Source organism: Choristoneura fumiferana, chromosome 3 (assembly GCF_025370935.1).
Source record: "Choristoneura fumiferana chromosome 3, NRCan_CFum_1, whole genome shotgun sequence".
In the NCBI taxonomy this organism is placed as follows: domain Eukaryota; kingdom Metazoa; phylum Arthropoda; class Insecta; order Lepidoptera; family Tortricidae; genus Choristoneura; species Choristoneura fumiferana.
Genome location: NC_133474.1, coordinates 22,697,192 through 22,715,012, shown reverse-complemented (window position 1 = coordinate 22,715,012; position 17,821 = coordinate 22,697,192). Strand labels below are relative to the sequence as shown.

Here is a 17,821-nt window from a genome sequence, read left to right as displayed (position 1 = left end):
TACTGTGCTGAGCTTAAATGGAATAAGACGTCATAAGCTTGTTAATCTAGTTCCCTCAATCCGGTGCCTCTGTTTCCGTTCATTATCCTTTTTTAGGGGAAGGAGGGATTTAGACTTTGGCAGCATTTCGACGGTCGTCGTATAATGCCCAGTGGCAGATCTGTATAAAGGTTTCTTGAGCCACAGCGTACAGCACCGTGGATATAAAGGCCTCAACTTGGAGACCTAGTTTATAAATATCGAAGACAGTGTTGACAAAAATTTTGTCGGCCCTGAGTAAATTAGATAATATTAGCCCACGCCAAAACTCATGGTCTGCCCCTGAGATACCGCCGAGATTATTTGGCTGCGTTTCTACCAAAGATGTGAGAGGAATGTGTTTTACAAGAACCAATAGAACCGCTTCATTTACCTACATATCCTCGCACAGCACATCTCCGGTGGAAACAGCTGAGCGGAGCGAGGTAAATGAAGGGTTTCTATTGGTTCATGAAAAACGCATCCCTAGCTAAACATTCTCGCACATTTGGGTAAAATTGTTTCTAGGCCATGCCTGTTCTCGCCACGTACCAGGTATGCTCTGCTTGAAGCAGCCGTGCGTGGCGACCATCCACTCGGCGCGCGTCTCCGCGAACACGACCACGTTCCTCTTGGGCGCGCAGCCCAGCTCGCGCAGCCCGCGCGAGAACTGACGCGCCTCCGTCTCCATCTCGGTGTAAGAACGCCACGAATAGTCGCCCATCTTGAACTGGAATAACACGTTTTAATTAAGAATAAGTACCTATAGGAAATCTTGATGATATCCGCAGTAGAACTAAGGTTACCGACGTAGCCCAAAGAATTGTGAAACTGAAGTGGCAGTGGGCGGGGCGCACATTGCTCGCAGGACTGAAGGCAGATGGGGTCAGAAGGCTCTCAAATGGCGTCCGGGGACCAAAAGACGAGCTGTCCGTAGGCCTCCAACAAGATGCGGGATCGCGGTGGATGCGGAAAGCACAAGAATGATCTGAGTGGAGAGCCCTGGGGGAGGCCTCCATCCAGCTCGTTCTTTCGGCTGACATGATGATAGGAAATCTTTATTTCGCAATGAGGCTTGCTGGACAAGCAAAGTATCGCTAGATGGCGTTAGTATCGTCAATTCCGTTTGACGTTACAGTCTTGCTTCCCATTGGCTCATTTCATTATTTAACCAATCACAAACGTGATCCAAATGTCAAAGTTGTCAAACGGACCTCGCGATCCTAGCGCCAACTAACCTGTCAAAGGAACCCTCATTGGCAGGATCAGAGGCCATACCTATTGTCTAACGCTCTGACGTTGGTGGTACATTCACCATCTCTGTCTGCCCTCGTCTTACACCGTGTGACAGAAAGAAGTGGTGAAAATGATTGTGATTCCAAGTATGTTATGTATATGCATTTGCATTTGCAGGTGGTAGGACCTTGTGCAAGGTCCGCCCGGATTGCTACCACCATCTTGCTCGCTAATCCTGCCGTGAAGCAGCAGTGCTTGCACTGTTGTGTTTCGGCGTGGAGAGTAAGACAGCCGGTGAAATTACTGGCACTTGAGGCATCCCATCTCAGCCCTCTGGGTTGACAACGCATCTGCAAAACCCCTGGTGTTGCAGATGTTTATGGGCGGTGGTGATCTCTTACCATCAGGAGCTCTCTTACCCACTTGCTCGTTTGCCATCCAGTCGAATAAAAAAAAAAATGTATGTGCAATAAAGGTCTCAGGCAATAAGGGCTACTGTTATATGGCGTCGCTAGTATCGGGAGATCCGTTTGCCAGCTTTGACATTTGTGTCACGTTGGGACACGTTAAATAACTAAATGAGTCTATCGCAAAAATACTGTAACATGAAACGGAACTCTCGATACTAACGTCCCTAATTGATTTTCTAAATAAGGCCTCTGTTTTACTGTCCAATTTATGGTCACCCGCTTTTTGGTTGAGGAACTTTCTTTGTGATGGAAGGCGGCAAAGCGGATTCGGAGTCATGCCGAAGCCGTAGAACTGTAATGAGATCGCTACAGATGTTCCCGTTTTCCCACGCTCTGCCGATTGGATATCGATCGCTGCACCACGATACAATGAGGGCTATCGCGTATGAATTCGCCACTAGAGGCGCTAGTGTAGCGTGAGGTCTCCGAAATGTCAAATCTCATAGTTTTTGGGTGAGCTACGCGGGTTTATTTATAATTAGAATAATTTTGTGAATATTTTGCAATATCTGAAATTAATTATGGCAAATATGCGTTCCGGGGCAATAAATGTCTGTGTTTTGAGACAGTTTTGTCTTTCGGAAACCTTTGTCCTCCCTTTTTTCCGGACAAAACGGGGACTATGCAACACTGGCATGCTCGATATTTTTATGGTACGGTTTTAAGGTGTATTAAATATGATTTTAATCTTAACTTTGTTTTCATGCCCGTAATAACAGACTTTGAAAACCGTACTTAAAAACCTCACGCAACAGTGCGCCATCTAGTGAGACAAAAAACGATAGCCCTCATTAACCCAATGCACGCCTATAGCGCACCCACACGCACACAGAAGAGACGTGGGGCTGAGGCGCGTCGCAGTCGCGGCGCCCCTTGAATCAGCTTTCAAGCAATCAGCGTCTCTCCTGTGTGGCTTGCCAAGTGCAGTGTCTCACCTTCTTGAAGACGCGTCCGTTGGGCTGCACCTCGTCTTCTTCACTGAGCACGGCGCGCGTGCCGAGCGCGGGCTGGTCGGTCCAGCGCGCGGCGGCGGCGCGCAGCATCCCCTCCATGGTAAGCACGTTATCGCGCACCATGCGTAGATGCAACGCGCACGGTTCAGCCACTGAGCGCACGGTCACGCTGTCGCTGCTGCTCTGGATTATGCGCGCCTGCAAACAAGAGGGCTATTGTGAGATTCATGTGTCAAATAAAGGAAAGGAAGGAGGTACCTATTGTCTCACTTAGGCCGCTTAGGTCTGCTTGCTTGTACGGTCTAGTAATGTGTATTTTATAGCCTGTGGCAATGTAACATCAGCCAAATATGTGGTCTACCACCCTAAAGTTGATAATGTCATAAAACAATAATGCCAATAGACGCGTCTGTCAACTTGAAAGTTCAACTTTAGCGACATAATCATTTGATAGCAAATTGTATAAAATTGATAGATCACTTATTTGGCTGATGGTACCTCTGCTGAGCAAAGGCCTCTCCCCTATTTCCAACTCGCCGTCTGCACTTATGTCTGGCCAGTCGCTGGAGAACGCGTCCAGGTTATCTCGCCACTAATCCTAGACGGTGCTAGCGATGACAAGTATCGACGCGTTTATTATAGTTTTAGTAGGTACTCGTAATTCCACAAGTGCAATTAGAGGTTGCGTGATACTGACTATGTAGTGGCGAAGCGTTAGATATGTCCATGGTAATGACGAAGCAAAATGGCTTACATCTTTCACAAATCCTGAACGTCATGTTGTCCTATTTTGTAAATATTGGGCAAGCCGGTGGGAATCGGGTTATATAGACGCTTCGCCACTGCTATGTACTACGATTACCTAGACCTTATTACTGTTAGGATATTTAGTATAAAGTGCCAGCGATATAAAAATACATAACTAAATTCGGCTTTTTAATATTGATCCGCATCCGCAAAGTCAATATTTTCATCAACATCATATCAGCCATAGGAAAACCACTGTTGGACATGGGCCTCCCCCATAGAACTCAGTTGCCTCGGTTGGAAGCGGCTCGCATCCACCGTGAACCCGCGACTTAAACAAGGTCATCCGGTCCGCGGCAAGCCAATATTTACAGAAGACTAATTGAACTGATACAAGGAAAATGGCTTAAAAGGATGTAAAACTGCGTCCGTTAAAAGCAGAATACAAATAAGGCAATGTTTAGTCACAAAATCTACGGCTAAATAGAATAATATATGGTATAATTATGTTATTCATTAGAGGCTGGAAAAATCTAACCGGCGATTTTTGACAAACAGGCCAAGATTGCCGGATTACCGCTTAGGCCGCAGATTGTTACTAGTTATAACGATAACCAATGTCAAGTCGGAGGAATTATTTGTCTAACCCATTCGGATTCACAATCGTTTCCACCACTCTTTCTGCCACACGGTGTAGCATGAGAGTAGAAAGAGATGTTGAATGCGATCAAGAGTGCCCGCGCGTTAGATAATACGGCTACAGTTGTCAAATCCCTTTTGATCCAACGGCTAGTTTGTTTACATTTATAATAAGTTGAGGTAAGGGATATCATTCATAATCATAATTGTCAAAAAGCAACTGCGACTGCTTGGCCTTGTGGTCTGACAGTCTAAGACTAAGTAAACAATTTAAAACCTTTATTAAGAGCGGCGGAGTGAAAGAGTTTCATATGCTGCGGTTTCTACGGACACGAACTTATCCGATATCAGCGGTTTGCGTTTTCTGATTGCGTTAGATCTTACTAGAGTCCGATTTCGACTAGTCAGGACCTGAGTCTAACTGTTGACATAGAACTATTTTACAAGCTTTTATTCAACTTGCAATGTATGTATGCACGGGTCAAATCTTGCAAGTTAAATTTGACGCACTTCCAGAGGTCGGATTGACTTAAAATTTGACATACTTATGTAAATCTGATGCTGATATTGTAATCTGGTGGCCCGGCCAGGATCATCTTCGTAGGACAGAACTCCTCAACCTTTAATGGCATCAACTTGGAACATTTTCATAACAAATTTAAAGTCGAAGTCAGCAAAAAAAAGCTTGTATTAATAGTAACTGCGTCACGTTAATAAAATCACCTGTATTCGTTGATATTTTTAGTAATGCAAAAGATAAGGTGATTTAAACCCTTACCAATTTTTCTAATTGTCATCGCCCAATTAGATTCATAATTAGGCGAGGTTTGGCGATAAGATATAATCGTACGGAGTAGGTCGTAGTAAATCAAAATCCGCGATGTCTAGACGCAATCTGATCGGGTTTCAATGGAGCCACGCGGCACGACCGGCACGTGTGCAGTCATTAATGGCGTCTCCAGTTGCGCTGTTTAAGATTAAACTGCTGTTACAGACCATTGTTGTTTCTAAGTTAAGCTTTAATACTAAGTATGTACCCGGGCTAAATGATGAATGAGGAGATACGCAGAAGAATGGGGGTCACCGACATAGCCAAGCGAATTAGCTCGTTGAAGTGGCAAAGGGCAGGCCATAAAGCACGGAGAACGTTCTTGAACGGAGACTGCGGATCAGCAAGCGCAGAGTTTGGCACTTGTATTTAACTCATCATCAGCTGGGAAACGTCCATTATTGAACAGGAGCCTCCTCCTTAGAACGCCACAATGGACTACAACTCGCCACTGCATACACTGGTATCCCTCAACTTTCACGTCACGATGTCGTCAGTCCACCTAGTAGGAGGCCTGCAGACGCTTCGTCTTACGGTTCGTGGTCACCACATGAAACCTTTCTCCCCCAACGATTATCTGTTCTTGGAAGCCCATTGCCACTTCAACTCGCATATTCGAGCTATGTCGATGACGTATTTCTTCGTCAAATTTAACTAATGTGGTGGAATTCTACGGTGGCGTACCCTAAAAGCGCTGCTGCTTTAGTAGCGTAGTAGAAAAAAGCAACCTGAGATATGTGTGCACTGTGCATAGGAGAAATTCGTGTCTGTACTCCTGTCCAGTGGTAGTGTAGGGGTATGGCACGCAGCACGGAATGCTGAGGACCTGGGTTCAATTCCCAGCGCTGGTCTCTTTTTCTGGTTTTTCTGTGCATCCATGTCTCAGTTTGTATTTTCGCTAAAAGCGCAAGTTTGTCGCCGACATTTTATATGTCTTTATATGTAAACACGACGTTCCGGATCTAGCGACACGCCGCCTGTTGCTGCGTGTAGTCGGCGACCAACTTACACCTTTAAGGACAGTCCAAGGCTGTTCAGTTGCCAAGTAGGACCATCGTTATCTGCACTTAATCCGTCTCTGATAGCAACGTAAATTACCTACCGTATTCAATAAATTATCTGTATCCTTCCTTTATTACTACTTATACTAGTCTGTGCAAGCAGCTTCTCTCGCGTCTCTGTGTCTCGCGTGAACCTCATGGAAACAGTTCAATGATATCCCATGGGTATTAACAAAATCTACGTCTGGCACATTTACGTTATATGGAAAACAATAGTACCTACCATATTGTATGTCTCTACAAACTTAGCGGTTGACATTTCGGGATTTTGTACGCGTAATAGTCAGCAACACCAATAGGTATCTAAAACAGAAAAGCGTGCATAAATATCTCATACGGCACTATTTCTAGAGCCGGTAAGACGTGTCAGATATTTTTGCACGCTCCGCTGTGGCAGATAATAATGCAGTTGACTGTACATACTAATCTGGTGGGATATGGGAATGTCAGAAGAAAAAGTTGCACATATCCGCGTGAGCCCTCGCGTTATTTATAAAGGACCAACACTAAAATAACGGCCAAATGTTCATTGAATAAAGAATTTTAAGATTTTTTTGAAATGTAATTTTAAATAACAAAGGTGGTGAACCACGTCTAGGTCTTAAGCACTATACCTGTTAAAAAAAGTTAGGACTCAGGAGCATAACCTATTTCATACAAATTAATCCAGCTATTTTAATATAAGGGAATAATGAACAAGCGTATTTTGTGTTGTATGTAAATGTTCGCACCTTGATCCGGCGCGAGAGGGCGCGTTTCCGCCACGGCCGCTGCAGTATGAGGTGGATGGGGAAGGTGATCACGTCGAAGACGAAGGCCACGGCGCGGATCGCCTTCAGCGCCGACGACACCCACCATGACTCCGGACTGGAAACAAACGGAACACCAAGTCAGAAATCATACTGGCGATTTCTTAATTTTAAAATAAATCAAAACTAAAGGTCGTAAAGGTACTGTTACAATGGTTACTAGCATGCTACCTGTATGCCACTAAAAAAGCATGCTTAATAGTAGCATGTCCCTATTCACACATGCTAGTAGGTAACATTTGGCATATAGTAGCATGCTTTTGTGCTAGTAACTAGCATGTGTCACAGTAGCTTAAACATTTTATAAGCCGTTGTGGCCTAGTGGTTTGACCAATGGCCTCGAAGCAGAGGCTCGTGGGTTCAAACCCGGGCTCGCACTAGTTTAACGGGGAAGGAAAACCAGCATAAACCTACGAAGCAATTCAATGGAGTGTGTGAAGTACCCTTTCATTCCGAGGGGAGGCCTATGCCCAGCTTACCTATATAGGCTGGGATGATGATGACGAAACATTTTTTTTTTTAATTTAATTTAGCATATTTTGGTAGTTTTCATGCATATTTCCAGCATTTATCATGCATATTTGCATACACGTTTCAACTGTTTCATGCTGCATAATCGTCCTGTCTCTGGTAATGAACTACATCTACATCGATCTCAATTTAACCGCTTAAACGACTGTTAATAAACGTCTTCAACCTTGACACTGGCCGAATAATAGGTGTTCATGGAGATATAGATGGGCGTGGTCTTCCGTCGCATTAGGGAAGCAAGAATAAAATCCCTAAATCACTTTTTTTTTTCGTTACACGTAACTAACGTATTATTGTTTTTGTATAATTTTAATTTTACAGCGCATTGGTTTTACTGTAATGCTCTAATTTTTTATTAGCAAATAAATAAATAAACGACTTTCAACCAAAAAATTAATTAATTTCTCAATTGTACCTGGGTACTTCTTTTTTTATTATTATTCAATTAACTGGAGAAGCGTCTCAATGCTGGTCAAAGGCCTATTCGTATAAATTACAAACCTTAGTCATTTCATCAATTCAGTGCTAACCGCATTTGAGTTAAAAAAAACAACAATTTTGCTTCAGCAAAGTATTGTACTGTTTGCAAATTTCGCTTCAAGAATTTTACAAACAACGAAAGTCAACAAACACCTCGCACGTGTAATTTTAATTATACAATTAAATATTTTTCATTTAACAAATGTAAACACGTGTCTGGCGATATTTATTACTAAATTCGTTTTATGTTATTTTTATTAAGGATCTTAGATCAAAAGGTTATTTGCCCTAGCCTAGATGGTATATCTTGCTCAAGTGGTAGGCAACTTTTCAATGAAAGGGCTCAAGGCGTTCCGGTGCGACCCTACAATTCTACATCTCAGATTTAATAGCCGTTTTAGTATCGTATAAAAAACCAAACATTTAGCAAAATATAGCTAGGAATCTAATGATTGCATTGAAGTATTTCTTTCGGCCTTTCCTCTAGTCGCGTAACGAATATCAAACAAACACGTCACGATTGCTAAACAAATTTTATATGTGGAATATCGAAGCTATACTGACGGAATATCTAGATTTTTCTATTCGGAATAATCGAGAGTTGAGAAGTTATTTTTTTTAGCCCTATAGCCTTTTCCCAATAATTTAGATTGGCTAAGCATTGGTAAGTAAACAAGAATATGCAAGGCATTTAAGAATGAATCCCGAATATTTCCGCATAAGGTTGGGTTACTTTGACTGGACAACCCCATAAAGGTTTTAAATCGGATTTTATATCGACTTCGCCGCACCGCAGGCAACTGTTACGTGAGTATTGAGCTCGTTCTCCAACACACACAAACAAAGGTCAATAAAATAATTCAAACCGATACAGTAGCTAAATATTTACTATGGAGTGTCTGTCCATTATATAAACGAAATAATACGAGTAATATATATCGCTGCAGGTGAGCCAGTCTTTCAGAAAATGTTAAGGGGTACGATCGGACTACCTATAAAGATGTAGCCATATACTCGTCTCTTTGTTTATGATTCGCACGCGGAATCGAACAAGATAGGTCAATGCCACGCCGAGGCCGCCTCTGTGCGGAACACGAAACGTTCGCATTATTTGCTATACTAACAAATGATTGGAACAAGTTCTGGAGGTCGAATTGGTAAACAACATCAACATGTCTGAAACAAAAAAGAAAAATCTATGGCTTACTATTTACTCAGTTTAGCAACACCACCAAAATCATGAAAAAAACCTGTTATTATCATTGATTTAAAATAGTAAGTTATTTATTGGTATCTAATATATATATAAAATTCTCGGGTCAAAAATGTTTGTGCCCAAACTCCTTCGAAACGGCTTATTTTGTGTATATTCAGTAGGTGTGAGAATAGGATGTCTATTTTTCATACTTCTATGCGGACGTAGTCGCGGGCAACAGCTAGTATTACATAAAATTTTAAATAATCTACAGACAAATGTTTATAACTATCATAGTTTCCTTCAGTAATCTTTAAGTTATCCTAGTCAATTATTGTACTTTTTTTTCTGTATTTCTATTGAATAAAGAATTGGACTCTATCAGAAAATTCCTGAATGGATAAATCCGCGTACCGTGCCCGTGGCCGACCCCAACAAAGCAGAAAGTCCTCGTCGCCCGCGTGCCTTTGTCTTAGCCGGGAGCTCTTGAGACTTGAGGCATCCATTGTCATTGGCCGCATACTCTATTGTATACTACGTCCAACCACCGACTGGTCTAACATTAGAACATTACCCTCCCTGCCCTAACGAAGTTGAAAGGTCGTGTTATTCGCTTGCTCTTGTCTCCACGGCCGGAACTCTGAAGCTGCGACACCCTTTGTCTTGGTGTGGCAGAGCAATGTAGGTATACTCTATTCTTTTTATTATTATTATTTATTTTAAGAACACATACATGTATTCTAAACATCATAGAAACCACCGACGGGACCCTGCCTATTGCCGTGCTTATTCTAATGTGTCAGAAAGGCCGCGTGTCCCAGCTATGGCCCCGGAACGCCGCGAGATAGGTCAGTGTCGGGGGTGGCCAGATGCATCCCGACGGCCGTGACCCACAAGCGGGCGCATGCGTCGACAGGGCTGCCCGCTGCACGGTGCAATGCATGCTTGCATGCCTTGAAAGGAGCGTTGCTCAAAGTCCGGGAGCATTCATGTTCGTACAAATAAAGGTCACACAACCGACCATATTAATGTCGCTACAGCTTACACTGTCAGTCCGTAATGGGACTGTATCTCAAAAAACCGGCCAAGTGCGAGTCGGACTCACACACCGAGGGTTCCGTACAAACATTTTTATTATATGATGAAACTAAAAATTTATGCTTTTCGCAATTCTTCCTTTTTCTGTGCTATAAGACGTTGCTTCGTACCAAATTTCAAGATTCGGAGTTCACGGGAAGTACCCTGTAGGTTTTGATTCCCTTGCGAGTGTCGAAAATTTGCAGCATAAACGGCTGTATCTTTTTCACAGCTCCAAGGGACAGTAGAACTCAGTTTTTGATATGAATTTCAGCCTGATACTTCCAGGCGTTCCTGATAAAAAGGGTATTGACAGACAGACAGACGGACAACAAAGTGATCCTATTATTTTTTTCCTTTTGAAGTACTGAACCCTAAAAACGGTAATAGATTAGTTGAAAATTGCCGCTACAATACTAAAACTTGAATCACATTAAAAAATAACGGTGTGCCAATGCCAACCATCCAATATAAAGTAACTCCACGCACACTTCGTACATTTTGCTTAGAAGATAAGAGCTCAGCTAACAAAAGCTTTTTATTTTATAAATATGACTGTTTATTAGATGCAAATAATACTCTTTCGTGGCAACAACTGTAACAATAATAAAACGTGCAGCATATGTATGTTACAATAAACAAGTACACATAATGATTATTTACGCCCAACCATCTGTGTAAAGTTTTTTTGCTTCATTTTCGAAATTGATCCGAATCAAGCAAGACAACGTGAATAATTGTGTTATACCTACTGCAAATTTTAACTCTTAAGATACCATAATAGAATAGTATTTTAAAAATCGATTATGATTTAATATTTTATTAAATTTTCGTTGGTTGGAAATTTCTGTGAACCCTAACAAACTGCGCTACGCTTTTTTTTTGTAGATGCCATTATGATTTCGGTGTGCATGTGCGGGAAGTTTGCCAAGAAGCTTAGTCATATTAGTGAATGCTTGTCGCACGTGGTGACCTGTACGTACAACAGGATATGGTTAATAATTATCTTTCTTTCCCGTCTACTTAAAACAAAAAGCAGACAATGAAAGAAAAGTAACGAAAGAAAGAAAAACATCTATTCGTGAAATTTGAAGTTGATAAAAAAAGAGAAAACGACCACATTAAAGTATAAGCTACATCTGTTATCTTGTGTATTGCAGTAGGTATACATGTACACTGTGTTATAATATTGATATGGATTTTTTTAGGGTTTTTAGTGGAAGCAACCTCATAGCACTGTTAAGGTAGGTAACTCTTGTACATGTTCTTTGTGTGTGGTGACAATCGGTCTGCCGGCTTATATTACTTTATGTTGATGTACTTGTACTATTATCTATTCTGTGTAGATGCAAATAGCCGCAAGCTTAAAACTATGTGAGTGAACCAACAGACCTTCTTTTAAAATACAAATACATATATAAATATACGTATACATCTCCCTCCGCTTAATGTAATGAAATGACTGACGACTGAGTCACGTTGATCGAACCTTATACAGACAATGAGCGTCAAAAGGAAGTTACATACTTATTTTTAGATTGCAAAATTAGCGAAATCAGTATATTTGGAAATTTTGCAATAATCAGGAAAACAGCGAAATATTTTTGATACTTCTCATTTTCCTCAACTCTTAGTTTTATTTTTACCGAGAACCGATTAAAAATCTGGAAGACGCGAGACGCCATGTTAACTTCCACATATAAACATGTTAACATACTTAGAACTGTCACTGAACTTAGTGAAGAGGGAAAACCGCAATGCATCTATTATTTATAGTGAGTACAAAGTTCATAATATTACATAAATATTTTATTATGAATGGTTGTAAAAACCCTACCGCAGTTTCATTTGTTTCCAATAAGAGAACAGGTCACGTAAGTAATCTAAGCGGAAAGTCTACGAATTACGAAACAACCTCGGATGTTTCACTAATTCATGTAAACAACACGTTGACAGTTAGTGGCAGCTACTATACCAACAATGGCAACAATACTCAACCTTTTTATTAGCGGGCCACAAACGTGTTATAGTAAAGCAATGGTGCAGTGGACCACAGCATTGATTGTCCACACTCCATGCATAGCATTGAAAGTCAAAATGGTCGAAAATTAATGTGTATCTAATTTTTATGCCAGGCAGGCTACTCGTAAAAGCTTGGCAGTCCGCAGGTTGAGTATATTAATAAAACTTTACTGGGGGGCCTGCAGATTCATTGTTCTCAGCTGCCAGTAATAGCATGTGGCCATATTATCACCATCTCCTACCCACATCCTTTACCATGTGACAGAATGAAGTGGTAAAAACGATTGTGATTCCAACTGACACACAACACAACACAGACAGTCCAAGCCGCACAGACAGACAGGCATCTGATCCTGCGATTCTGTTTCGATCGTTGACATAATAGGTACGGAGCTTCACGTTGGCCAATGTCAACGACCAACGTCAAAATATCTTACTCCCTATAATGTCTGCAAGCAAACAGGTCAAGCTATCACAGTCAGCTGAGCGCAGCTATGGGTCCGTGATTCAGCGGACAAGATAAGTTTAGAGCTGTTAGGCTACTGATTGGAAGCCAGCTATCAGCGAAGCGGCGACCATGTTCTCTGTTCATTGCGCGACTGAGACGCTCACCGCTCAGTGGTTACCTGGCGGGACACGCAATGAACAGAGAAAAGGCTCACCGTACCCCTGTCATTGCAACTGAAACTGCAAACCGACTGTTGATACATTTTCCATCCATTGCCATCGGCAAATAGTTGAACCAACGTGACGTCGTGACCGATTGTGGAACCTTATCGTAGAAAAAGTCTTAGTGACATCGTAATGCTTGACAAGGTAATTAATTATGACACTTACTGCGAGACCGTTCTACGGTGGGTCAGGCAGGAATCTAATGGTTCGACTGACGCTATAACACGCCTCATCCGTAATATCAATACGAACTTGTTATTTTGCCACAAACAAATGAATCATAGTGGTTTTGACTAAATTCGGTCAATGAACTTTTAAAATAGTAGTTAATACAACAACAAAACCGACGCATACGTCTATATACATGTCTAATTTAACCGTTCATTCGTCTTTATGAGTCATTTCATTTTCTGCCAACAGTCATCTGGTGTAACAGGCACTCCATTTCAAACTTCTGATCCGATTCCACAGTCCACGGTCGCAGCTGAATGAAGGACGGTCACGGTCATGGAACCATTTGAAAAACGGTAAACAAGAATCCTTTTGCATATATGATGAAGAACGATGCACACTCGTAAACAGTTACAAAGGTAAGTTCCACAAATTCTATGTAACTAATTTTACTTCATTTTATTTCGCAATGCGAAACGTGTTAGTAATTTTGTGGTCTACATACTTAACTAAAGGTATGGTCAGTTAGGTTAGGTGTAGACGCAGCATCTAGTAAAGACAGACTGGTTTTTAATACCACGACAAATTAAGACTTAAACCAAAATTAACTTACTACATATCAATGATTATCGAGGTAGGGAATACGCATCAAAGGCACATGGGAATCTGTTGCAGAATTGACTGTCATCACCGTCATGGCACAGTAAGGTTTTGATTTTAACTCGTATTATTTCAACATCATTGCTTAGCCGGTAAAACCTCGGACACAGACTCAACAGGATGACTCCACGTATTGCGTAATACACCATGGCGTGTTCACACACGGCAATCACAATTATTTTTGATGATATCGTAGTTCTGTGCTGCATGCGGCAACGTTTCGACAAAGCAGTCAATTACACGCCGTTTGCTATTTTTACGACGCGTTGCGATTTACGATTGTGATGTTTATAGCTAGTTTTACAAGTGAGACAACTAGCATTCAACCACATCCCCCCATCCCCACCCCCCTTTACGTGTTAAGATACTAGCAGCCGCGAAATATCTAGCGTGTACTTTGAAAGGGAACCCTGCTTTTACAAGTTAAGAACACTAGCTTTTTCCCGCGGCTTCGCCCGCGTGGAAGTCGGTTATCGCGCGCTGATTCCTCGGGAACTGTGCATTTTTCCGGAATAAAAAGTAGCCTATGTCACTCTCTGGCCCATAAACCATCTCTATGCCAAAAATCATGTCCATCCGCCGCTCCGTTTCGACGTGAAAGACGGACAAACATACATACAAACACACACTTTCGCATTTATAATATTAGTATAGTATGGACATTTATAAGATAACTTTGAAGGCTTCGATAATATTTTGGATAAGTACTACAATTTAATTGATCACTTTTGTAAGACCAGATACTATGCTCTTTTCCACTCATTAAGCTTAACGGTACTCATAGTAATAACGCGAAATTATACACATGTCGAACTACTAGCTGCGTGCGCATAACAATCGTCCACTTACTACGGCAGATGTTATCAAAATGACGAAATTAATGGTGAAACAGAAATTCTTGAGAAACAACACAGGACAGACGTCATCAGAAACGTGGATGCTCAGAATAATTTGATCACATACACAATCCAGCAGCACCAGGGAATAGAGGACGAAATTTTTGTTACCCCTGGATTAACATCACTCTTAACTTCTGTCTGGACTGGCAATAAGCCTAATAATAATAATCTTATTTATCTTTTTTACCTGACTGCCTGGACGGTTGTGTTTTTAGAGCGTATATATTTTAGGTAGTAGGCATGGCAGCCGTGGCAGGTGACATTATAATTGCAAAAACCCTGATGTCCTTTCCTACAACTGCTGTTATGTTGACCATACAACGGAGAAGGCAGGTGCAAAATACCAAGTCATAAAATGAGGATACAACACGTAACCTATTAAAGTACCCTCCTACGTTGTCCTCATGTAATTAACTGTTCTAGAACATTCAGTACATGCGGCTTAGGGATATTGCTTTCAGAGTTACAAGCTTCCAACTTCGCGTCAGGGCTGGATAATTACAGCCATTCCTTTCTTACACACACAACCCTCATCGCATGCGGGGGAGCGAGATGTAGCCGTCCAGACGATGCAAAGTTCAATCAACCTACAAATAAACCTAAGTGCATCAAGACTTAGCTGGGAAATAGGGCTTGAGAGCTCGACCTACTCTTGTGTGCACTTGAATATAACTTGATTGGTTTGAAATTTGCTCTAGCATTCTTGAATAAAATGGCTTAGAATATTGGCTAAAATTGATATGCTGGCACAAGTTAATTTAGCATCAATCAACTTTGAGAAGAACTCTTTTGTGTTTACTGTAATGTATTAAAAATGTTCTTTAAGTCCCACATTTAAGTCGGTTCGATTCTCAGACGAAGCAAGTAATTCTTAGAAAATCTTTAAATGCCGAATTACTAACTTTTAAAAATAACATAGTCTTCTTTGAACAAAATAACCTATCTACGATATTTCAGGTACTTTCCCTTGATGTCCCATAGTCTTGGGACGCCCTATATTTATATAACTATATATACCAAGTTAGATCGATTTGTCATATATATATTCGGGGTTCTCGGAAACGGCTCCAACGATTTCGATGAAATTTAGGTCTTATCCTTTCTCTGAGAAAACGCTTATTAATTTGCTCGGTCCAGGCAGGTACTTTAAGTAAATTGCTGTAATAAATTAAGGTTTTCAGTTAGTTGGAAACATTATCTATATCATTATCTAGTTGAAGTCAAGTGGGACCTTGGGATTCGCCTTGGCGGGTGGACTTCGCACCGCGGACTATTTCTACGCACGTCTGTCACAAAAACTACGGAACGGATAAGAGATATTAGTATAAATATAGAACGAAACGGCGAGAAATATTAGAAAATACTTTTTTTTTCTCAACCTACAACAACGAGCAAAATCGACAAACGCAGCCTAGGTATACCTGCTCGTATAAGCTGTGGCGTAGCTACCGGAGGGCTAGACGGGGCAGTGCCCCGGGGCACCCAGGCTCAGGCGTCCCCTCGGACTGATTTACAAACTATAAATGATAAATCTGGAGTACGTCGAATTCGGAATTCGACGAATACGGAACACGATTTAAAATAGTTTAGTTGGGGCCCTAGTTTATTTTTTGCCCCGGGACCTTTGGTTACCTTACGCCACTGCGTATAAGTATAGTAATTGTAAGAATCCAAGAAGTCCAATGGATTTGTTTTACATGGAATCACGTGTATTTTACCGCGGTTGGGACTATACAGCCGATGTGATCATACATAAATATCAATACAACCATCGCGTCAAATACATGTACACGCCCATCTGATTTTCAGTGGCATGAAGGTGTATTATTATTATTATTTTTAAAGTATTGCGAAAGAATGAATGACTAACATATTATCCCAATATAAAAACTCTTCATTAAGTTTTTCTCTTAGGTACCTGTACCTAGCAGCTCCTAGGTTCGTATGCAACACCTGCTGTTTGTTACAGTTCCTATTTTCGTCAATAAGAATTGTAAAAAAAAGTTCTCGCTAACCAGAGTGAAAATTCCCTCCTGAAAATCACGTGGTTCCAATCGTCTGGTCTTCCTGCTGCCATACGACGCCATTATATGATTATGTTGACTTATAACTGAGATAACAAGGTGTCTACTATCACTCTATAGAAATAAAACTTGGTAGTGATTATAAATTAATAGGAGGGTTCCATTCGAATAAAAATGATTTAGATGATAATAAGGTTGTTTGGTACCTTATACATACAAACTTTGGCCGGATAGTAGAAACCATAGCCTAACGTAACAATTTACAAGTAATTATTAAGGTATTTACTACAAAGCACTGTGATATATATTATAACACCTTGTGGCATCCTTAAATTCGGATAGAGTTAATCTTTCTTAATTTTATAAGTTACTTGACTAACACACTGTTTCACCATCCATTGATTAAAAGTTGACGGATAAATGTGACGCAGTCTCTGTTTGTTTTGTTCGAATCTTAGAGCAACGCGGGCTTCCTACGGCAGGAAGCCTGCGTTGCTCTAAGGTTCGAATAGACGGAGAGAGCACCACATTTATCTGTCAAATAAATTTAATCAATGGGTGGTGAAACAGCCCCTAAGTGTTTTATTTTACCTAAGAAGTGAGATAAAAATAATTCAAAGTTTTCTTGGATTTATTCTAAATTTGCTATTTGTTAAGGACCCTAGTACTTCAAAAGTAGGTACGCACAGCCAAAGGAAAATAGTTATTAATAAGAGACGAGAACCGCGTTACGGCATTACGCGAAAAACAATTGCGATGACGTGATCTTTTTATAATAAATATAAGTAATTTCATAATATATGTATTACGTTTTTTTTTAATTACAAGAAAATGGAACCCTACACAAGATTTAGTGATACTGATAAATGATAATGTAATCTATGATTAAATTATCGAACTAAGCTAATTGTGTAATTAGGTACTCATCATCATCATCCCATTTTTTTAAGTTACAAGTTGTAAGTTTCAAGAATTTTAGTTGAATATAGAAATAATGTACCTATTTTTAATTCTATGTGTGTTACTAAAGAGGTGTATTCTAGAAATATTTATGTAAACGTAAGTCTTACATTCTATCAATTTAATGATGAATCATTAGATAATGAATTGGATGGGACGAAGTCAAAACTGGTATGGTTCGTTACTCTGGGATTATTTGGCACATTTCTAATTTTCTTGCTCCCTATATCGATCCAGATTATAAACCATTGCTCAAAAGATGTAGATATATCGAACTTATCAAACGATGACGCTATTAATTCAATTTGGTCACTTTAAGTCATGGTGATGCTACATAAACGTTAACTGCAATTGGTTTTCGAATCGCT

The 17,821-nt window shown here is 40.7% G+C and overlaps 1 protein-coding gene across 1 annotated transcript in view; it reads right to left on the bottom strand.

The window, feature by feature from the left end:
* Nucleotides 1-17,821, bottom strand: part of LOC141426931 (long-chain-fatty-acid--CoA ligase 4-like) — a 42,990-nt gene that overhangs the window by 10,919 nt on the left and 14,250 nt on the right. Inside the window, 3 exon segments of the mRNA XM_074086208.1 lie at nt 571-748; nt 2,660-2,875; nt 6,685-6,820. Coding sequence (XP_073942309.1) covers nt 571-748; nt 2,660-2,875; nt 6,685-6,820 — 530 coding nt within the window.